Here is a 24,252-nt window from a genome sequence, read left to right as displayed (position 1 = left end):
TTAATTGAAAAGATAATATTACAAGAGTATTTATACAAAAGGTTGTTTTACACAATTATAACAACCTTTAACAAAAGAATAACCAACTTAACCTTATAAATAATAAAAGGAAGAGCAAGAGACTATAGTTTGTTTAATGAAATTAACAAGGAACCAAAAAAAAAAAACCAAAGTCTAGTTGTTGAATGACTAGAGGTTGGACAAGTGGCCCAATCTAAATCAATTAGAGCTTTTCAATTGGTTACTAGAGTCTAACGAAAAGAAAAGATTTTGAGCACAAGCATTTTTGAAGTAGCAAATAATGATTGATGGAGTAAAATAGAAAATTACATGACAGTCAATTTTTCAATGATATATATATATATATATATATATATATATATATATATATATATATATATATATATATATATATATATATATATATATATATATATATATATATATATATATATATATTACCTTTCCAACCTAATTTTGTGACACACCACAAAGAAACCAGCTAGTATCACACCCCATTATTTCTTCACATATCTCAAAAATAAAAACACATATCTATGTTAACATTTTTCTATTTTCATCCCATCCACAAGACAATTTTGCACACTCTGTTCTCCTTTTCATTCTAAATAAATAATAGTAGCAAAAAATAGTGAACACAAAAACTGAGTTGTTATGAGCATGCAACAGCTACTATATTCAAAATAACGCGTGTAAAATTTACCACCATTGGCCATGAGTACTACTCGGAATCCAAATCTTAACAATCGCTTATTTTTACCAACTTGTTTATATTGTTCCATAATTCAGTTTTTTTTCAATACATCTTTAGTTTCTATTGCCACCTTCCTAACTCCTTAACCCACCACCTTTTTTCTTTGATTTTTTTAACCACCCTCTACCGCCGCCGCCATAATAATAACTTCTCTCCTTTTCTTTCTACTGAAGAATTGGTACATATGTTGGTTTAATTTAATACATAGTTTCTTTTACTATATTAATATTTTATATGGAGAATTTTGGACGGAGTATGAAGAAAACAGAGAATAATAATATACATAGAAGAATAGAAACTTCTTGTATTTTATTATAATATAATATAATAATAACAAGAGGGAGGAGACATTATATTGAATCGGTGTGTTTAATCTCTTGAGGGAGAGTTTTGCCGCTTATTGTGGTTCTCTCTAACTCAAGAGATTAATATCTGCAGTTGCAGGTATCTGATTTATACTAAAAATATGGAACATATGACAAATATTGGAGATGGAGTGAATGATGAAAATGTGTTGTTTGGAATGATGGAAAGCGCTGGCGGTGGCGGTGGTAGCGGTAGTGGTGGTGGTAACGATGACGTGAGTTTGAAGAAAGGTCCTTGGACAACAGGTGAGGATGCAATTTTGATAGATTATGTAACAAAACATGGTGAAGGGAATTGGAATGCAGTTCAAAGGAATACAGGCTTGAATCGTTGTGGGAAAAGTTGTAGGCTTAGATGGGCTAATCATTTAAGACCTAATTTGAAAAAAGGTGCATTTTCTCATGATGAAGAGAAACTCATTGTTGAACTTCATGCTCAGTTTGGTAACAAATGGGCTAGAATGGCTGCATTGGTAAATTAAACCCTAATTTTTTTCTTTCTCTTTATTAGTCTAAGCAAAAACTATTTATGAATTGCGATTTTTTAATATTTGTGTTCTTCGAAATTTTGTAGTTGCCGGGAAGAACAGATAATGAGATCAAGAATTACTGGAACACGAGAATCAAACGTCGTCAACGACAAGGACTTCCTCTTTATTCGGACGAACATGATCGTCCGAACACACCAACAACACCTTCACCGTGTGTTACACCAACCGGATCAAACCTTAACAACAACATCACGCCAAAATTCGAGTTTTTCAACCAATATCATCCACAACAACATCATCTTCAACAACATCAACAAGTTCTTCATCCTTTGTCTCCAACACCAACTCATCATCATTCTCCTCTCTCTTCACCACTCCAACATAGGCAACAACAACATCAACAACATTCTTTTTCTCCCCACACATTCTTAGACACTTCATCACCTTCTTCGTCGCTTTCGCCACTTTCCTTCACCTTTCAAAGACCTGCACCACTCTTATCTACGCCGCTTCGCTTCAAACGCTACCGATCAACACCAAATTTCGGACTAATCCCGAATTCCATGACACAAAACTGCTCTTCTTCATTCAATGATCCTTCTTTAACTTCTCATCATCATAATAATCATCACGATAGCTTCCGATTTCCAATGCAATACAACTCAAGTTTTTCTCAATATTTTCATACTCCTTTATTAGAATCCGACCTCGGAGTTTCTTCTTCTTCGTCTTCGCCTTTCTCAACGAAGCTAGAGCTACCTTCAAACCAATATCTAAGATCACACTCAGAACAAGATATTAAACCTAATATTGATTTCAATGATCCAAATAATAGTATCTTAATGGGAGATATTTTAATGGAAGCACAAACCCTAGCATCTGGCCAAAATTCAAAGAAGAGAAATTACTTAAGCTTGAATGAAGGAAATGATATCTTTAATGCATGTCAAAGCATTGATGATTTTACACTAAGCTCTATTTATTGGCCTTCTAATTCAGGTTAGTAATAATAATAATAATGTTATATTTTATGTTTATGGTTTAGGGTTTTTTCATAGATAATTTATTTTGTAAATTAATAAATTATTAATTTTATGACTTATTAAATTTGATTGATTTATATATAGGTCAAAAACCAAAGGAAGAAGCACCAGATCTAAGCAAATTCATGGATGATGAATTGTCAACAATGCTAACAGTGATGCCTTCATCAACAATGCAAAATCAAGATTGGAATAATAATAATGATAATAGTAATAATAATAACAATGCATTAGAAGTGGGCAATGTTCAATCTTCTAGTGGTGTGATGGGAGATGAAAATTTTGGACTTGATATTAAGCCAATAGCTTCATTGTTTCCTCTTACAAATACTACAAACCATGATGATAGTAATGAAAACAATGGTTGCTATACTTGGGACAGTTTATCTGGACTATGTTGAGGTTGATATGTATATATGTGTATCCATATTGTAATGGTTTGAAATTTCATTAATAAGATAATTTTAGATTGTGGTCTTTTCAATTAAGTTTGGTGGTTGGGAGAAATTGTAAATGGCGTTGCAAATATAATAAAGACAAAATTTAGGGTTTTTTTGTGTGTGTGATTCATAATTTAAAATACCTTTTTTGTTATTTTGTTATTGTAAAAAAGTTTGAACAAAATTGTAGATTTAAAGAAATCAGAAGGAATTTGTTTTGTAACTATAATTGCCTAATGAATATGAACATAACTATTACCAAAAATTTAGCGATAGATTACTAATTAAACATTATATGTATATAAAAATTAACATTATATATTTAGTTAAATCAAATATCTAACGAAATCAAACTCATAATAGAATTTTTAAAATATTATTATATTGTTGAAAAATATTAAAGTGATAACTATATTATGGTAATGATATTTTCTTTGTAAAAAATGTGAAAGTATTATAAAGAAGAAGAAAGCCACGTTCAAGAGAAAGAAGTTGCAAGATATAATATTGAAATTAGAATTTTTTTTAAAAGTAAAAATAATGATATGTAAAAAAAAGGTTATAATTAATATGAATTATATTAGAAATATTGAAAATTAATAGTAATAAATTATGAGAAATTAAACCATTCTTATAAAATGAAAAGTTTTTAGAAGGAATTAAAGAGTATTAAAAATAACTATTAAAAAAAAAAAGAGTCATTAAAATAAATAAAAAAATCTATTAATTGAAAAGTCACGTATTTGTGACGTATCGGAGACGTATTGTCATCGTATCAGAATTTTTTAATTTATTTTTTAAGATAAATAAATTAGGATATTTTTTCGATACATATTGCCACCATATCGAAGTGTATTGATGTATCGGTATGTATCAGATACGATATGATGGAGTTTTTGAAGTATCCGCACTTAAACTCCAGATACAAAATAATAACTTGATAATAATATGGTTGGATTTATTTCAATGATAAAATAATATAAATAGATAAAGTAGTGAGTCAAAACCCACCAAAAATAAGAGAATACAGATAAATTGACACAAGAAGTGCTAACAAATAAAGGAAAAAAAAATCAAAAATCAAGAAGCTAAAACCAAACAAGATAAAATAAAAAGGAGAAAACCATCCTTGAAGAATAACCATGTTCTTTGATATCCATCCAGCAAGTAAAAATGTTAGACCTCAGACCACCAACGCCACCATCAACATACCATAGATCTAAAAAAAAAATCTAGCCAATAACCTCTAAAACAAGTCTAAGCCTTTTATTTGTTATTGATTAAGATACAAGATAGGACTCTGAAATCAATCGTAGAAAAAACCGAGTTCGCCGCTGACATGCCACAAAATTAGTTTCAAGCAAAAAAAAACTCTTTTTCTCCAACTCTTTCATGTTTGTTGAACAACTAGAGAAATGTTTATTATTATGCCCTAACTAGATAGACCACACTACAACATGCCGAATTGAAGTAAAACCTGCTCTCATCTTAGCTATATTTTCTAGCGAGATGAAAAACAAAAACAAAAATCTTAGGATCCCTTAGGAGAACCACTTGTCACCCAAGCCACTTAAATATCTAATACCAAACAATAGAAGTTAAATTACTAGTAACAAACAAAATATAGACGTATTCTAACAAACCCCAATACAAGATAAATAAGATCCCACGTAATTCTAATAGGTTCTCTCTGATGGGTGAGATTATGGACACGAAGAGGTTTAACGGGGGAGGGGTTGAATAAACCATTTTTTCCTTTAAGACAATTTAAAAAAAAAATTTAGGTCCCATGTACGAAATCAAATATTTTAACAAGTGCGGAAGCAAAACACAAAAATAAGAGAGCTTGGAAGCATCTCAATCAATTAAGTCATATGAAATAACACATGATGTTCACTATGCATTTGATTGCTTCAAATGCAAGTCAATTACAAGATTACTCAAGTAGCTTTAAACAAAGCTATTTCAAAATAATTAGCATATATGTTCTAACACGACACAATTGAATTCATGATACTTCAATAAGATTGATACATCACAGACTTAAGCTTATACATTAAATTTCTATAAGAAAAGTCTAACTTATGTGGCATACAATCAACGCAAAGATGCAATAATGCTATAGCATAATGATGAATACTAAAAAATTAAAAGATGTAAGGGAAGAAGAAAAGATACACTAAGATATATAGTGGTTTGACTATCGTCCTCGCATTGCCTACTCCACTCTTCAATGGTGTTGAGAACCATTGGAAAATAATCACGATCTTCCACTATTTCTATAAGTTGATTACAAGCATTTTGGTTACAATAAACTATCAAACGACAATTTTCTCTGTTGATGCATATACTCAACTGCTAACAAAAAACAATATCTATAAAAGATCTTGATCCAATAACCTCGCTATCCACAATAATTCTGCTCCAAGTATTCATATGTGGAAATCCACGTGATCCCACCGATCTCTTGTCTGAGCAATTGCCATAGTCAAGTGTTGATTGGATAACTCCCAACTTTTTATGCGAGCAATGTTTCTCCAACAACACCAAAGAGGGATAACTTCCATCCCCGTATTACGCATAATTGATACTAGATCCCGCCAAAGTCTTCCCTAGAGTATAATGGTAACTCTATTCTTGATGAATAACAAAAACATCGAACAAAATTAAAGAAATGATACCTGCACCTGTTACAAATAGCAAACTTCACACAAAAACATTGGATATCCTAATGTACCACTAGTCTCCCTCAACACTCAATCTTTTGAGATGAAGGTCCTTAGCAATGGAACAAGACTAAGGATGATGATGCTGAACAGTTTCAGAATATTTCACAAACAATCTACAAACACAAGGTGTTAGTTAAGGGTTTTAGATGAAAATGAATGTAAAACACACACACAAGGTTCTCTCAAGTTTCTAGATGAATGGGTCTTGGCATTGATTTTTATCAAGAGATTGATTAATCATGAACAACATATCAAGATAAATCAATTTCCCCTCTTTAATTATCTCAAATATAACAACAATTTCACAAGAACAAGATGCAACAAAAAAGAGAATGAATTTGACATGAATTCATAATCAAGATGTTGTTCTAGTGAAGAAGAAAAAATAATTATCGTGATGGGTATAGACACACTAAGAATAGAAGACAATTACTCTTTGTCTCTATGGGTTTCTCCGTAGGTTTTAGTAATTCGACTAACCTGTTTTTCATCTTGGGGTCCAGTTTAGCACTGATGTACGTAACCCTTTTCGTGGCTCCGTCTCCGAGATCAATTTCTTCTAATGGATCCTGAGCTAGCATCTTTGAGCTTGATGATCCTGGATCTTTCTCAAATCCCAAAGGCTCTTCATCGTAGATAGCGTCTAGCCTTTGGTTTAGCATATCCTCGTGTACCTGTTCTTCAGGAGGTTCAAGCATTAAGTTTGCCCCCTGTCCTGTATCATTCAATATAATACTTTGGCCTCTATAGCCATATCAATAATTTCGGCTTCGAGAGCCGCTATTCTTTTGTTCTCAGCCATATAGGCCGAAATCTTTTCTAAGAATGAAGACTCAGACATAATCAATGTCTTCGTTCCAGCCCGAAGGCCGTATTCTTGTTGATTCTTATTCTTCAAGGTCTCCCATGATTTCACGATCCCATTGGAAACCATTTGGGTGGAGAGTAAAAAAGTACAGAGCATTCTTGTTTGGGGAGTAAGCATCTTCAGCTGGGCTATATGGACTTATATTCCCATATTCCTGTCGAAATTTGCTTTATCCACCTGGTTTACTTCACTCATGAAGTAACTTTGATCAGCCTTTATGTTCTCCACTATGCCATATGTTCTCCAAATAGACATCCTCTGATGCATAGTCGAAGGTACTGCCCCAACACCGTGGATCCATTCCATTCCAAGGAGCAAATTGTAATTGGCCTTCGATGGAACCACCATGAACATGGTAGGCCTTGTGATTAATCCCACAGCTAAATCCACTTGAATAACTCCCAAAGTGTGTCCTATTTTTCCTTCATAGTTCGATAGAACCATGTTATGAGGTTTCACATCTGTATCGAACATTCCTAACTTCTTCAACATGAATTGAGGAATGAGATTCACTGCCGCTCCTCCATCCACCAAAACTTTATTCACTCCCACTTGTTCTATTTTGACCCTTATATAGAGGGGTTTGAGATGATTCTGAATTCCTTGATGTGGTCGCTCGAACTGGGCATTTTTCTCTTTGATGGCATCGTTACTAAGGATGTAGTAACACACGGGTTTATGTTTCTCTATCTCTGCTATCTCAACCTCATCATCATCATCAATCTCGGTTTCTAGGTTGTATTCGTGTGGTAACACGGAGACCACATTGCAGGAATTCATGTGCAAATACGAGACTCCATCAGAATCAAAGTCAACAGTAGGTATATCGTCTTCTCTCATTTGTTCTTCCTCAACTTTATTATAATCCATTTTGCCCCCAGCAGGGAATAGCTTTCTTCCTACAGGAGGTTTGGTTGAATGAACCTTCATTTGCGAAGGTTCTTGTGTTGCTGGACTCTCTGATGTCAATCGAAGCCGTTTCTTTTTCTGCTTTCTTCAGCCTCTAGTGCCTTCTCCACTAGGATCTTGACATAGGGTTCTTACTCCTATAGTTCCCTAGTCTAACGGCTTCCCTCTCTGATGCCTGAAATTTCTTTCTATAAGCCCAGGACATTCTTCCTCCATTATCGAAGTTCCTCCACTTATCTTTCTTTGGCCCCACTTAAACCCATTTGTGCTCTGAGACCTCTGATGGTACTTTGAAGGTAACTCTTCTTGCTTTTGGATGTGGACTATCCTGTCTTCTTGGGATCCCCCTCTTGTCAAAAATGTAAAGGTATGGATTTCTCCTGCGGGCATCCCAAATCTGATTGGAAGGGATTCTTTCGAAGGATCCTGACAACCTTCGATGGTAAATTGCCCCACATTTGGCCCACATCTGAGACATACCAAGCATTCAGTTTCGTCTTTGTGGCAACGAACGAGAAAACCTAATAGGCTTTCCCTAGGTTTGGGATACACCCCCAGCAATTCACCTTCCTTCCTCCAGTTTCTGTTAGTCTTGGTACGCTGCCACCTTTCATAGTCTGCAGCCACCCTTGGATTCACTTGTATGTTGCATCTAGGGCATAACAGCATTTCAGAACTTTGTTTGTGACATCTCCAGAGGTATTCTTTCAGAGATTCGTCAGGTTTGGGGTGATGGGACTGCACCCCCTTTTTCTTCAAAGAAATTTCAACTTCCTCCATTTCAGGGGTTGAATGGTCCAGATTAACCATGTTGACGTCTAAATTGGCGCCATGAGCAATTGGCATTTCTTCAAACTTCTTCCTTAAGCCTTAAGTAGCCATAGTTGTCTCCCTAGCAAGACCTTCAGTAGTCTTTGGTTCGACTGAAGCTTCAGATGTGACATCCTCCTTAAGGTCATCAGTAACCTATTCTCCAATTTGGACATCTTCTTCATCTCCTATGATACCTCTTGCTTCAACTTCGACCATGTCAACCATGTTGATCTCGACAGGCTCAGTGTAACTTGTGTCAGCAATATTGAGGGGATTGACGTCTATCTTCATCTGATTTTTTCCTTTGTCTGCAAACTTCAGACGCCCTTCCTCGATCGCATTCTGGATAAGATTCCTGAAAAGGAAACACTGTGAGGTTTTGTGGCCCAAAAAATTATGGTATTTACAGTAGCCGCTCTTCTTCCGTTGCTCAAACGGAGGAATCTTAATATTATGAGGCAACACCATTTGGCCATCTTTTATAAGCGAATCAAATATTTCACACATTTAATTACATCGAATGTGTATGTTTTTTTAGGAAACTTATCATTCTTTTCAATTTCAACGGGATTTTTCCCATTTGATGGTGTAATCATCTTGCAGGTATAAGGACCTACTTCTTTTAATTCGGCTAGATCTACTTCGAAATCTTCGAAACCATATTGGTCCCCGAAGGTCGCTGGTTCTCCTTCGTCTACTTCAACGTAGGTAACCCTCTCTTTTTTATAACTTTTATTTGCTCTAGCCTTCTTAGCTTTTAATCTTTTGACCTGGCGAACTCTATCAGCCAATTGGGCCACATCTCGCATATATTGAGTGTCCATTTTCTTCCTGATGGAGTAATATAGACCTCCAGCGGCCATTTCGACTAATTCGTGTTCAGGTACCACCGTGAAACATCTAGCTTTTAGCAAACGGAACCTGTTCAGATATTCGTCTATATGTTCAGTAAACTTCCTCTTAATACTGGGCAATTCTTTGAGACTTATCTTGGTTTGACCCATATAGAATTGTTCATGGAACAATCTTTCTAATTGTGACCAAGTATCTATGGAGTTTGGTGGTAGTGTTGTGAACCATGTGAAAGCGTTCTTGGTTAGAGAATTGGGAAAATACTTCATCCTCAGATACTCATTGTTCGCCAAATCTCCAGCCTCTGTCATATACCTGGCTATGTGCTCTGTGGTAGATTCACTAGTATCACCTGAAAACTTGGTAAACTTAGGGACCTTGCGACCCCTAGGTAATTCAGCTTGTAAGACATAATCAGATAAAGGGGATGTATAATTTGGCCTCCGAAGTTCGGTATTTAGACCATTTTTGGCCATAATCCTCTCTATCATAGTAATTAGATTTGTCTTCATCTGATTATTTTGCCTAACCCTGTGAATCACTTCGTCAACATTTTGGTTTCTATCAACTATTACTACCCTCCCAGGTTGTTCTTCAGGGGTTTCTGGTTGAACTATATGTTGTTTTGCCCTCAAAGTTTCCATTTTGGGGGGTGGTCTTGGTGGTCAAACTTGATTTATGGTTGGTTCATCCTCCTGGGTAACTATTTGGTTTGTCCTTCGACGCACCGAAGTCTCAAGAGCGCCTAAAAAGTTTATTATTCGACCCATCTATGCTGACAATTGTTGGCATGTCTCAGAGTTATCTTGGTTGGTTTTGTTAATGTTCTGTATTAAAGGAGAAAAGATAGCTCTCATTCCGCTGGCCAATAAACCTACCATATCTTGATTACTAGCGTCCATTTGTTGTCGGGACGCTACTTGATTATTCGTTGTTAACGTGGGTATGACGTTTTGGCCTTGGACATTTTGTCCCAAATTATTCACGCCAGAACCAGAATTTTGGAATGGGGTAAAAGCTGACACGTTTGGTGCTGGATAAACAGGTATACTACTACTTAAACCCGCCATGTAAGAACATGGCATCCCGTAGGGTGGGTCTCTCCATTGTCTCTGGTTTCCGAATCCTTAATTCGGTAGGGGTGTCCCCTGAGTACCAAATTGTGGTATTGGACTCACTTGTGCATTTGACGGAGTATTTCTAGCAGCAACAGATGTTGAACTATTTCATTGGATCGTTCCTGTAGACCCAGGAATTGGACCAGTTGTGGCCACAGAGTGCGTTGGCGCAGACATGGCCTGTGATTGGGCATTGGGACCTGTAGTGTTTGCTGCACTATCATTGTTATTTCCCGATCCCTGTGGAGGATCCTGTTGTCCTCCTCTGTTAGTGTTGTTAGCCATTCTCTTAGTATATTTCCTCATAGGTATTGGTTGGTTATTATCGAAAGTTTTACCACTCCTAAGGTTCGTACAACGCAGAAGGTAATGGAAACACTAAATCTACAAATTGAAATGAAAAACACTTGAAAATAACACTATGACACAGTCCCACCGGGTGTGCCAATTTGTTTACCAGTAATTTCTGACAAACAACCACTAGTCCTCCAAAATGTCTAAACAATCTGGTTACTCGTAGGATCGACTAGATTGATCCTAGGACATTGTCGAATAGTGTTTTAGTGATTTGATTCATATTCAATAATCTTTCTAATTTGCAGAAATATACAACTTTCTAATGTAAATTGCAAAAAGTAAATGACTTTGAAACGAAACAAAGCAAACGTATAAACAAAGAACTGTTAAATATAACTTTGCATTAAACAAATAACATGAAACGCAAATACGATGTTTTTCACACATACATTGTTTCAGCAAAGACTTTTTTCTCTCGCGCCGGTACTTCGAGTATTTTTGTGAATTTTCTGTATATTGATTTGAACATCCTAAACTGAACAATAGTACTCCTATTTATACTACTTCGACCATAACGGTCATTACATAGATGTCTGCCACGTTCGACGTTTCGAACGTTTTACTTTACTTCAGATGTTCCTACGTGTTCGCTAGACGAAACCGCTCCATTTGAATTTCAAATCTTCCCGCTCTAGTGTTTCGACTATACCAGCGCCTACGTCAAAGGATACTTGTCAAATACTACCAATATTACTCTTGGTCGAATAATACTTCTTCCAAAGAGAAAAAACCTTAAATAGCTCTATGAAAACTCTTCCTTCATCATAATCCAACACTTCAAGGTATCATAATCCTTTAGTCGAAATCTTCAGCTAACAGTCAATTGCATTTGCAGCCAACGCAAGAATGTCGCTGGTAACCACTTCTAAGGTCTCATGGAAGCCAAACAAGGATTGCATTTGTTTTTTCTATCGGATCCAATTCTTGCCGTCAAGCATTGTAAGAGAATTCAGAATGCCCTTATCACTAGCCATCTTCGCAGCGGTTGATTCACTTGCCCTGGAAACACGATCTCTGACGTGAAGTTCTTGAAAGACAATTTTAGTGAAGAGAGAAAGACAGAATAATATAGGAAATATGAATTATATTATTCACTTGATTGAATTGTACAAAATAAAGATACATACTATGACTATTTATATACAATCTTAATTGGGCTTGAGTTAACACAATTTGCATTATATTTAAATATTAGATCTAATCAAATCTAATCTAATATTTCAACACTCCCCACCCTCTATTAGCTTCCTTGTAAAATTTTTTACCGTTAACTCTTTTAACCTTTTAATGTTTAATTTAAATATAAACAATATATTAAAATATAAGCATTTTTTAGTACAAATGTGTTAGAGTTAGAGGTAACTTTGTTAATATTTTCATTACTAAGTAATTGAAATAAAAAAATAGTTTAGATAATACAATTCTTTTATGAGACTTGCTATGCTTACAAAAAAAAATCTAACACCATATGTGATACACCGTATCAAATACACATGGTCCCATGCAATTGTTTGTGTAAGCAAAAATAAAAAATAATAATTAAACATTTTAGAAAAAAAAAAGTATTATTATACGGTTTGAATGTCACAATTAGTGTAAAAATAGCATACTTGTGTTAAAAAGCATTTCTTTTCAAATCATACTTGTATTTAGGGAGAGGTACTACTAATAGTTATTAACTTTTATACAATTTGTTTGATGTAATAAAAGAAGTGAAATGCTATTTTTACCAAATTGTACACTTACGTAAATTAGATCATAAATATATACTCAATAATTTTTTAATAATTTTTTTTCTTACTTTAGCAATTGTGAAGGGTAAAAGATGTGTATGTATATGGTGTAAAAGCATTTAGTGTAGAAAGAGAGTGTATACATAGTCTACCTTAATTTAAAAATATATTATGATTGTTTTTGAATTCAAATCATTACTTTATAAAGAAGCAACTTGTGAAGAGTAGTGAGAGGAACTTGAGAACAACCTGCTTTTGATGGAAAAAATTTGCTACTCTGAAGCTAAAGCTTGGAAGCTTGGAAGTTTTCACTGTGGTTGTATTGCTGTTTGATTTTCAATTTATTTTCCATAGAGCTGAGTGTGAGAGCTTAGTCCTTCATATGTGGAGCTTTTTGTAGTCGGTCTCTGTCGTTTCTCGGTGCTGACATTGGCAGGTGTGGAGTTTGGTGGTGATATTCTGGTTGTTGCGGTTGTTTGGAGCAACTATCTATTTCTGATGTGATTTGGATTTTGCAGTTTTACAATTGGCTTTTGGTGTTTAGATAATGCATATCATATTGTTTTTAAGCTTAATGTAGATTTGATTTTGGTGGTATGGGTCTTAGCTCATTGTTTTTCTTTCTAAACTAATCTAGCAGTAGTTTTAGATGCTATTAGCATACTGTATTCTTGGTGCAATTTTGTTCTTGTTGCTTGGTTCTAGTGTTTTTGTTGCATTTTTGTTCTCCTTCTACGTTATAATGAAATATTCTTTTTGGCTTATGTTATAAAAAAAAGAAGTGTGTGTTAGGATTTCTGAGTTTATTATCAAATTTCAAATAAAAAAGTATTTATTATTAATAAGTAAAGACAAATTTCTTTACTCCAAATTAATTACAATTCATTTAAATATTTTTTATTTGCACAATTTTAATACATTTATCGAATATAAATAGACTTAGAAACACATAATTACCAATGATGCATGCATGCAAACATACACACAGATAAAGCAATAAAGCAACAAACACCCAAAGACACAAACAAACGCAAGCTAGGATCGACTCGCAGGGATGGACCAACAAGAGGTCAACACCCAGATGGACCAGCAAGAGGTCAACATCGTCCCCAGCAGAGTCGCCAGCTGTCGGGCCTAGGATTTTTATCCGAGTCACGAAGGGGAGCCGGCGGAACATAAGAGTCGCCATCAATGTCTATTTATCCCAAGAGGGAAAGGAAACACCAAATAAACATGCGAAAAGGAAAGAACATGTTCACGCGACCAAGAAAAACGGGTAAAGGAGTCGGTTACGCGAGGGGAAGGTATTAGCACCCCTCGCGCCCACCGTACTCGACGGTACCCATTTAGGATTGTTGTTATTCTAAGGGTGTAAGATAAAGTCTAAAGCTATAACAATGCATGCGAAAAGGAAAATAAGAAAACGTGAGGAAAAGAAAGGAATATTTACAAAGATATGCTCGATTAGGCCCCACACCTCAGCCTACGTATCCCTTTTAAGGAATCAGAGCAGACATAGTTCGGCTCACACGTTTTGGTTTGTTTTGTGTTTTTTAGTTGAACAATGCTAAGTTCGCATTCTACCTGCGGCTCGACCTTTGGAGACTCACGCAACCGAAGTAGAAAGGATTTAACAATGCTCTTAGAAGCGAAAAGCCGAATGGCGAAAATAAGTGTTGGTTTGTGTTTTTTTACCTTGATTAAGGGTTTTTGTATGATTAACATGCTTTACAAGAAAGAAAAACAAAATAGTATTTTAAAAAGCGGGATGCAAAAAGGGGGAAGAAAAAAGTCTAAGGGAGACTAACTTATATAATGTTAGCATACAATGTTGTTCCTATGTTATGGATTCACAAAGAGGGAGTGAACTACCTATGTTAGCATACATGGATAGCAACCTAAGGTCTATATAACTCATCTCAAAAGAGTCCGAGTCGGATCCTATAGGAAAGCGTGTCAAACAAGCAAACAAGCAAGCAAACATAAAGAGCTTGAGGAGTATGCACTCGCTCAAGTAGCAATCAACATACCGAGGTCATGTGCCACCAAGGTGGTAAAGAGGGGAACGGAGTAACGATATCATGTCATCGAAACCGACAAAGGGACACCTAATCACGATATCAAGTCATCAAATAGGATAAAGGGGGGCTAAGTGACGATATCATGTCAACGAAGCTAGCAAGCTGTAGGAAAGTAGTGTGCTCTTAACCATGGTATCATGTCACTAGACAAGAAGCGCAAATGCGGGGAGAAATAGTAAATTGTGCGTGCGTGCACAAAACATCAACGTTGGTCGACGCGAGCTAGACAAAACGTGGGGGTCCGACTACAAAACCCTTTCCCACTTGCCTTAGTCAGGTCTTAGTGACTCGATACTTGCTCCTATAGCAGATCTTGACACTGGTTCAGAGCCTCAGCGTGAGATGCGAGCATAAGAACGACACGGACTAGAAATTGCCAGGGTCAATTATGAACCCTCACTCCGCTTACCTTCTTTGAGGACTTAATTAGGGGGAATTGGGAATGGGACGCCTCTTTTGAGGTCTTTGGCACAAAAGTAAACAAGCACGTACATGACCTCTGAAGGAGGACTTTCATAAAAATGCCTGCAAAAACGAAACGGCTGGGACTCTAGCCTAAGAAAGCGATAAAGTGCGGAAGAAGTAAATCGGTCTAAGAAATATACCAAACGGATATCAAAATTCGTTAATAGAAACGCAAGCAACAAAGAAACCCAGACATCTCGTACAAGGTAGCATTAATAACACACAATGTCAAAATATGCGTTGAAGCATCAAACCAACATAATCGGTGTGTGTTAGACACAACCGAACAAGTATCCTGCAAGAAAACCAACAGTCCAGACAAAATACAATGTACAAATATACGCCTCATCATGAGGGCAAAAGGATGCAACACGGAAGATGGTACCTCACACATAAAGCGGAGTACCGAAATATCGACACATGAGAAAAGTGGTATCCACAAATAAAGTGGAATACCGTGCAAATAAGCGGCATCGAAATCCCTTTGGTAATCTTTGTACAAACTCAACAAACAAGTTAGTAATAACAAGAAAGCAACCGGAAGTTGCATCATCGGCCTATAACACAAAATTCAAGTAGTGGCACAAAACATGAAAATCAGTTATATCAAAACGCAAAGTATGCACAGAATGGATCCGAATCAAGCAAACTCAAGTGCATTAGTACATAATTTCTAACTAAATATGAATACAAGTCAAATGAAAGTCAAAGCGACACGGTACATGTCAATCGGAGTCAAAAACCGCAAAATCGGGAAAAAAGTGTAAAAAATTATCAACCCAAAATTAAATGAAAAATTACATGGTTGGTTGCAAACGCGTCAACGGACTCAAAAACGAACTCGGTTTGAATTAATTCCACCCAGAAGTGTGACTTTTAGGCCGTTTTCGATTTTTGGACAATAGCGAAATCAGTAAAAAAAAGTTATCCAAAACCGGATGAAAAGTACACTAATGACTCCGAAATCATCGAGAAAGTTAAGTTTCATTAATCACAAGTGTCAAAACTCATCACGGTTAGGAAATTAGAGCAAATTTGCATTTATGTCAAGTATTGAGAAAAAAACTAGAATTGTGACATTTTCTCATACACTCAAGCTTTTATGTGTGTCAAAGGAGTTTGTAAGGCATCTTGAGTCTAGAGAAATTGTTACAACTCATGGAAATAGCCTATGTTAGCAAAGGATATCAAGTATCAACACAAACTAACAAATCAACATCTTATGTCAAAGTTGGAAATATTAGGCAAACATGAGAATTAGCATATATTGTTAGTAACAAATACTTTGAGGAATGTATGTTAGTTAGCAATGTTATGTTAGTAGAGATTATGTGCACCAAATGAAACTAACAATATCACAAGAACTCACAAATTATGGAGACATGAGATTTAGTGAGCAAAGTTGGAAATTGGCAAGAGTTAGTAGCAAACATGAGAAACTATGCTAAGTGTTAGTAACGAAAGTTAGTACACCAATGAGCAATGGCATAGAATTATCACATTAAGGCAACAAGTCACAAATCCGGAAATTAGTGAGCCAACACAACTCATAGAATTCAAGTAATGGTATTATCTAACAATTAGCACAAAAGGATGTTCAAAGTTTAGCATGAATGAGCTCAAGTCATTTTGGCTTGGAAAAAAGTGATATGTCATGCTTTTAGCTCAAGCTCACTTTTGTCAAACTTTGACATCAACACCACACACACATCCAACAAGCATAATCCGAAAAGTGATATAATATGCAACCACACAAAGTTAGTAAGCAACACATATTCCATTAGCTTGACACTTCGACACAACACAATTAACATATGGATTTTCAAGCTTCATAACAAATGTTAGTAAGCATCACAAACATCAATCCGAAAAAAGTTTTTGATAATTAACATAATCTAGCCAATGCCAGATATATCCATCTCAACAATCACAAAATCAATGTAATGCCACAAGTTTAGAGAATTAATCCTATGTCCAATATTTACTCTATGTCAACATACTAGTTCTATGAGGAATTATAACAAGCACTTAGAGTGCACAAATTTTCTCAAGTATCTACATCACAAATCCTATATTAATTCTACCCATTCTTACAAAAGAGATATAGATCTAAACTCACAATAACAATTCTAATCACAATTCTATCAAATCAACAACAAATTTCCACATGTTCTCAAAATTAAACGTTAGGATAAAGTGAATTACCACAAATGGAGAAGAGAACTTGAGATGATGTGATTCTAATGATGATGAAGCTAGCGCCGAGATAAGCAAGCCGGAAGGAAGGAGCTCGACACGATGATGCCGATATCGGAGGGAGCTCCATCGCGCTCTTCGGCGGTTGACGGAGAGAGTCTTGCGCCGGACTGGCCGTGGAAGGCGGAGGTGTGCGCCGGTTCGGTGAGATCGCCGATGAGGTGATCCGGTTCCAATTCGGTTGAGAGGAGGAGAATGATTCTTGCTTTTGTGATTTTTTGTTGGCGAATTGATGAGTTTGTGAGTGTTATGTGAGAGATTGATGAGAGATTAGAGAGAAGGTTGAGAGAATGGAGAGGAGAGTTTGAGAGAATGAGAGTTTGAATCTGATGAAATGAGAGTGGTTGATGACAAAATAGGAGGGAAAAAGTATATATAGTGTGGTGGAAATCTGAAGAGAAAAACGGTAAAAATGATTATTCGCCGCTTAAATGAAATGACACAGTGTTCGGTGCAAAATTCTAACCCGACGGGTTATGTGAAAATGTCTGCGGCTGAGTCATGGACGCGTTCTAAAAAGAACGGAGACAATTGAATAAAGGGTTAAGTATGTTTTTAATCCCTATAAATATGACAACTTTCAATTTTAGTCCTTATAAAATTTTTCTTCAAACAATTTTTCTTCAAACAATAGTCCTCGCAATATTTTCCGTCACTATTTTTAGTCCCTCCCGTTAGATTCCACTAACGGAGGCTTACGTGGCACGCAACGTGTCTCGCCACATCAGTTAAAGTCAACACTAGAAAAAAGAGACATATTGCGGGGGTTTTAAACCCCCTTTAAATAACATAAAAAACAATAAATTTTCAAAAGCAATTAATGAAACAGTTGATAGTAAAATCTTTGTTACGCTCATTCTTCAGAGCATCTAACTTATAAACCTTCATTACACTCACTCCTCTTTGCATATTGTTAAGATAAATAATATTTGTATTAACTAATTGGTTAATTAGTTTTAACTAATTAGTTTAGTCTTAACCAATAGGATAGCTTTCCCTCTTTTTTCTCTCTTTTGAACCTTTGTATATAAACTCTTCTCTAACACTTTGTAAAACTGCCGCATAAATCATAACATCTTCTAAGAGTTGACTTTTCAAATTTACACTCATTCGGGCACGAGTCTATCATAATAAATTAATAAGTGCCATGAATGTAGACACTTCAGAAAACACATGACACAGCGATGAGATCTTAACCTTACAATTTTCACAGCTAAATTAAACAAAAACACAACTGGTTATATGTATTAAACACTAAGAAGTTTATTTCCGTTAAAAAAAATCAAGAATAGATAACCGGCAAAGTAAAAACAGAAGGTTTTAGATAGTAGCTACTGAAAAATATCGTTTAGTTTGTAAGCAATTCTAGTAAAAGAAATCATGCATTTAACTCATATACCAATAGATAACCATTTAAAAAAACATCAGTAGTCTATAGATAACAAGTATAGTGACTATAGGCTTAAATTGCATGCATCAAGAACAATATAGTAAATTAGAAAAAGCAGTGGTGGTGCAAGAACAAACTGTATTCTCTCCATCCTCTTTGGCCACTTATCATCTCATCCATTCTACATCAATATGAAGAAAAATATATACATAAATGTCTAAACTCCAATTCTCTATTATTGGTCAGTTCTTTAAAGCTCCAAATGCACAAATGATATTAACCATGAAGGTTAAAATATATAGATAAAAAAGTATATAGTCCAGAAAAAAGACTCAACACTGGACGTAAGACTTCTATATTTTAAACAAGTCTAAAACTCCTCAAATGTATCAATATGTGTCAATCTTAAATCCCTTCCTTATTAATGTTTTTTTATTATTATTTCAACATTTAGTTTTAAGAGAAAATAGGATACTCCAAAATGAAGATATAATAGGATTAGTTCTAACTCAAGAAAATGGGGATATAGAGAGGAGAAGATTTCTGTAAAGATGTGGCTATATCCTCAGCTAAGTAAGTTTCATGCCTATGCACCTGCTGGTGTCGAAACTTGGCACAAAATTTTGAAACAGCTTTACTTGCAAATTAGTGAAGCCATATTGAAAAATCTAGAACTAGATGTTAAATATGCTATATATGCCACCTCCATAACTATATTTTTAAATGGTATAAGTTTTTTGAAATTTCAAATTCGAACTCCTCCAGCAAATTAGAATCAATACCAAGTCTTGAATGGGTTAGGTTCAGCTCCACCTAAAGGTTGTTATTCTAAAAATATATTGTTTCTAAGTTACTTAAAGGAGGTTTAAAACCCCCGCAATCCGTTCTTTTTTCTTCAGTATTGACTTTAACTGAGGTGGCGTGGTACGTGGCGTGCCACGTATGCATCTGTTAGGGAAATCTAACGGGAGGGACTAAAAATAGGGACGGAAAATATTGCGAGGACCATTGTTTGAAGAAAATTTTTATAGGGACTAAAATTAAAAATTGTCATATTTATAGGGACCTCTAAGATATTTAACCCTTGAATAAAAAATGAGCAAATCAGAAGGGTGTCAGTGTCGAGACGTCACAGACAAAAATTTATTAAGTCAAAATAAATATGGGTATGCATCCTCTAACATTTTGGTGGGAACTTCCCTCTAACTTTGTCTCTATATTTCTCTAAGATTCATCTCTCTTACATCATGTTTCCCTCTCTTTTTCTTCTCTTTCTCTCTTCTCTCTCTTCTCTCTCTATTAAAATGGACTAAAGTTAGGAAAAGTTAGTGGTTTCAAAGTTAGAGAATCCATTTCCGTCAAAATATCATCTTATTTGACGTCTGCTACTCGAACAAGCGACAAGGTCATGCCTTTCAAAATTGAATCTCGTTCTGACTTCAACTATGAACTTGTAGAGCTTTGAGTCGGTGATGTCGTCTTAAAAGATGAGATCTCTCGTATAAAAATTGACCGAGTTATGAATTTTTGAATGTAGCGACGTCACGTCAAATTCTCTGGTTCAACAGTTCCGTTTTGCGAAATAAACCAAAAACGGAAGTCTTCGAAATACCGTTCAGACCCAAAATAGCTTGCGGACTTGAAGATAATGAAAATTTTGATCTTGAGCTTCGAAAACAGGCTCGATATAATAAAAATTGACCGAGTTACGATTTTTGTAAGATTGTGCAGACGGCAGAACGCATCACAAAAATCCTTCAATGTATCACACTTTTGGAGGCCTTCCAATCAGAGTTGGATCTCGGGAAACAAAGACGTTTTGAAGATGGCATTGAGATGGAATTTTGGGCACCGGAACAGCCTCGATAGAAATTTCTAATCTCGAGTTATGAATTTTTTAGTGCTGAAAAAGTGATCGTACAACCCTTAAATTCCAATATAAATTACTTTGTGCAACGTCTGTTAACTTGCAAATTCGGAGATCTTCTTCAATGAATTGACTCTCGGGACAAACATGAAAGTTTGAGAAGACATCAAGCCGGTTCTTTCGACATAAGAATGGTCCATAAATAATGCTCTGGGAATTTATCGTGAATATTTTATCACCCACGAAACAGTGGACAACGCAACCGAAATGGTGAAAACAATTAATTCACATGCTCTTCCTCCGGGCATTGGCTTTCGGGCTAAACAGATGAACTATAGGGGATGCTGAGATTGTTCCAACGGATATAAAAAAACTTTAAACTCTTCTTTGGATCGGAGTTATGAATCTCCCAACTGAACCGCAAAAATGTTACAAAAGGAAGAGGGCAAATTTTGGGGTACAACACATGTCGCCAAGATAGGGTGAGTAAACTGAAATTTTTCTTTTTGCACGTATAACTAAAGGAAATTTTATGTTAAAAGATATATATCTTTGACAGATATGCCAGTTTCGATGGAGATCAAACTGATGATATTTGGAAAAAGATTTGGAGGTTAGCCATACCGAAGAGATATAGGAGTTTCATCTGGATGCTTAATCATGATAGAATCCTTACAAACTTTAGCAAAAGCACAAAAGGATTAGGAAGTGCAGAGTGTATCTTGTGTGGGAACACTTGCGAAATAACTTTACATGCGATGAGATATTGTTCGCGGATTGCTCAAGTGTGGAAAATCATAGTTCCAAGTAATCACATGGTGGATTTTTTCACATTTAATCTTCGAGAGTGGATGAGGCTCAACATTATTAGTATTGAAGCATCATCAAAAGGTTGGAATAGTACCTGGGATATTGCTTGCCATGCATTCTGGACTTGGGGGCAACAAAGAGATGCATGAAGAAGATTATACTAGACCTATGGATATGGTAAGTCAAATTAGGGTGTGGAAGAAAGACTATGACAATGCTATGAAGAAAAATTCTAAGTTCACTGGTAGAGGAGAAGTAGCTAGAGATGATGTTTGGAAACCACCTCAGCATATCATGGTTAAATTGAATATTGGTGGTGCAAGTAAAATAGGTTATTTTGCAGGGTGTGGTGGATTTATTAGAGACGAGAGAGGAAGGTGGATTAGGGGTTTCACAAAATTCTTGGGCATCTGCAATGAAAGTAAGGTGGAATTTTGGGGTGTTCACGAATGTCTAAAACTCACAAAGGAGTTAGGGTTGAAAGATGTAGAGATTAATGTGGACTCCCTGAAAGTTGTGAAAGCTATTGAAGAAGGGAAGACAAATAAGGTGGATTGCTTGGTTTTGATCAAGGAGATTTGCAAATTTATTCAGCATCATGAGACGGTAGTCATTAAACATACGCATAGAGAATCAAATCGTTGCGCGGATGTTTTAGCTAAGGAAGCGTGCAACAAGCGATACTCTTGTGACATGTAGGGTCATCGAATAGTCATCGAAGGCAACATTTGTAAGGATATCTTAGCATTCTTGAAGGGAGTATCATCATTTTGTAGGGTCATCGAGGGACAAGATCATTTTTCCGAAGGCAACTCGAAGGGTCATTGAGGGACTATGATATTTTTGTGTCGAAGGGGCGATGGTGATTTATTTGTAAGCGTCATTTGATAAGATATCCCTACGTTCGAGGGACACGACTATTGTAATCGTAAGGCAACAAGAGAGATTACCCTAGAGGTGTATGTGTGAGAAGTGTGTTGTTTTCAGTTTATTTATCTTTTGAAATTAGGTTAGCTATGCCCAATTTGTTAGTCTTTCCATGCACACCCTAATTACTAACAATTATATACAGCAATAGGCAAAATGAAATAAAGGTCCTAGACTATTAAAAGGCTTAGGGAGCGGGGGTACAGATAATAAAATGGGAAAAAGTAAAATTCTAATTAACTATTACAATCCAGGAGCAGATACAATAATTGGTAAAAAAAATGAGGGAAAGTAAAATCTAAACTATTACAAGGCTTTGATTAACAAACACAATTTTCCAAAAATGAATAATAGGCAGAAAAAAATAAAATAAAAAAGGAATTAGGGTTTGGAAAAAAGTTTTAGGGCTAGTTAAGTTAATTATTAGGTTAAATTAATGAAAATATGACTTATTGTTAACCCCAATTGTTTAACCTATAATTATTAGGTTTAATTATTAGGTTAAACAAATGATCCAGAAACATTCTATGCATTCATACAAACAATAAGGTGTGATCAAAACATTTTGATCCTCACCTGCAATGTTCCGGTTGAGAAAATAATTGGAAAAATAGAAAAATGATTAAAATAAAATAAAAAAATATATATAAAAACCTGATTATAAATCAAATAAAATAAGATCACGAACCTACAATTTTTTTTGGATTTTTAAAAAAAAATATGAAAATAGAAATTAAATCAAATAAAATAGAAAAAAGAGGAAATTGAAATAGTAGTTTCAAAACTCAGCTGATAGGCAGGAAAATTTATCACTGTACTGCGACCGGAATTGCAACCCTGAAAATAAATCAAACAAAATACAAAAAAACAAGAAAAATCCTATCAAGAACACTATACTTGTGGATGGAGAATTAGGAGAGGTTTTGGAGGTGATTGTTGGGTTTTTAAAGAGTTGTTAGTTTTTTGGGAGAAATTGTTTGAAAAACTATAACTGTAAAACTTGCCGAGAGTGAGTCAAAAATTTGTTAGTGTAGTGTAGAAAAGTGTTAAAATTGTTAGTTCCCAAACCTGTGAAAATAGAGTCCTATTTATAGATGATAATTAGGTCAAAAGTTAAATGAAATTAATATATTTTTGGCATGGTTTTGAAGATTGAAATTAATTGAGATTTGATTCAAGTCTTTGTGAGCAAGATTGTGAATCTGAATGGTTTTGTGACTGAGTGCAAGATTTGATTTGAAAAGATTTTATTTATTTTTATAATTTTTGACTATTTTTTTTGCATAAAATAATGATTTTAATGAAAAAAATAATATTTTAAAAAATGCATTAATTAAATATACGAAAATTGAAATTAAAATAATAAAAAATATGATGTTGTAAATAAAAATAAAAAATAAAGTTAGAAACAAAATAAAAGGGAAAAAATGTCATAAGTTGGAAAAGTGAGATTTGAATCCATGACCTTATAATTGCAAGCCTTACTCTCAAATCCTTACCAACTAGGCTATGTTACTTATTTGAAATAAAAAGTCAATTGGAGGTATATGAAGCATAGGCAAATATTTTGCTATTTATTGAAATATAAATAATTTAAGAGTAAACTATTATATTTTAAAATAGGCTTTAAATCGGGTATTTATAAAATTCAAGATGTCAATGTAAATGACCCCTAGATTTTTATTAAAATCCAATTTTAAAATAATTTTGAATATTGAAGATGGTGGGCAAATTTTGGGGTACAACACCAGGATTCTGTGGTTTGGATGCCCAATCACGAAGCAGGGTTTTCGGTAAGTTCCTACGTGAACATTATCACTTCTGGAAAATTGCCCTATGGTCCTCCAAATTATGTTTATGCGGATTGGAAGAGGCTTTGAAAATCTGAAGTTCCTTTGAAGATCAAGGCTTTCGGTTGGAGAATTTTTAGGAGGAAAATTCCAACGAGGGACTTACTTTTGTA

The 24,252-nt window shown here is 35.0% G+C and overlaps 2 protein-coding genes across 2 annotated transcripts; one reads left to right on the top strand and one right to left on the bottom strand.

The window, feature by feature from the left end:
* The first annotated feature begins 857 nt into the window (after nt 1-857).
* Nucleotides 858-3,204, top strand: LOC131656618 (transcription factor MYB101-like). The gene is made up of 3 exons (XM_058926286.1): nt 858-1,613; nt 1,715-2,630; nt 2,759-3,204. The coding sequence occupies exons 1-3, from the start codon at nt 1,242-1,244 to the stop codon at nt 3,073-3,075; spliced, it is 1,605 nt and encodes a 534-aa protein (XP_058782269.1). The 5' UTR covers nt 858-1,241; the 3' UTR covers nt 3,076-3,204.
* Nucleotides 3,205-8,586: 5,382 nt separating this feature from the next.
* Nucleotides 8,587-9,929, bottom strand: LOC131658906 (uncharacterized). Its single transcript, XM_058928154.1, has 3 exons — nt 9,475-9,929; nt 8,949-9,354; nt 8,587-8,802 (listed from the first exon to the last, which is right to left on the bottom strand). The coding sequence occupies exons 1-3, from the start codon at nt 9,927-9,929 to the stop codon at nt 8,587-8,589; spliced, it is 1,077 nt and encodes a 358-aa protein (XP_058784137.1).
* Between the last annotated feature and the right edge of the window lie 14,323 nt (nt 9,930-24,252).

The sequence above is a fragment of the Vicia villosa genome, linkage group LG3 (assembly GCF_029867415.1).
Source record: "Vicia villosa cultivar HV-30 ecotype Madison, WI linkage group LG3, Vvil1.0, whole genome shotgun sequence".
Lineage (NCBI taxonomy): Eukaryota > Viridiplantae > Streptophyta > Magnoliopsida > Fabales > Fabaceae > Vicia > Vicia villosa.
The sequence above is the reverse complement of the archived record's forward strand: the minus strand, read 5'-3'. Positions and strand labels throughout refer to the sequence as shown.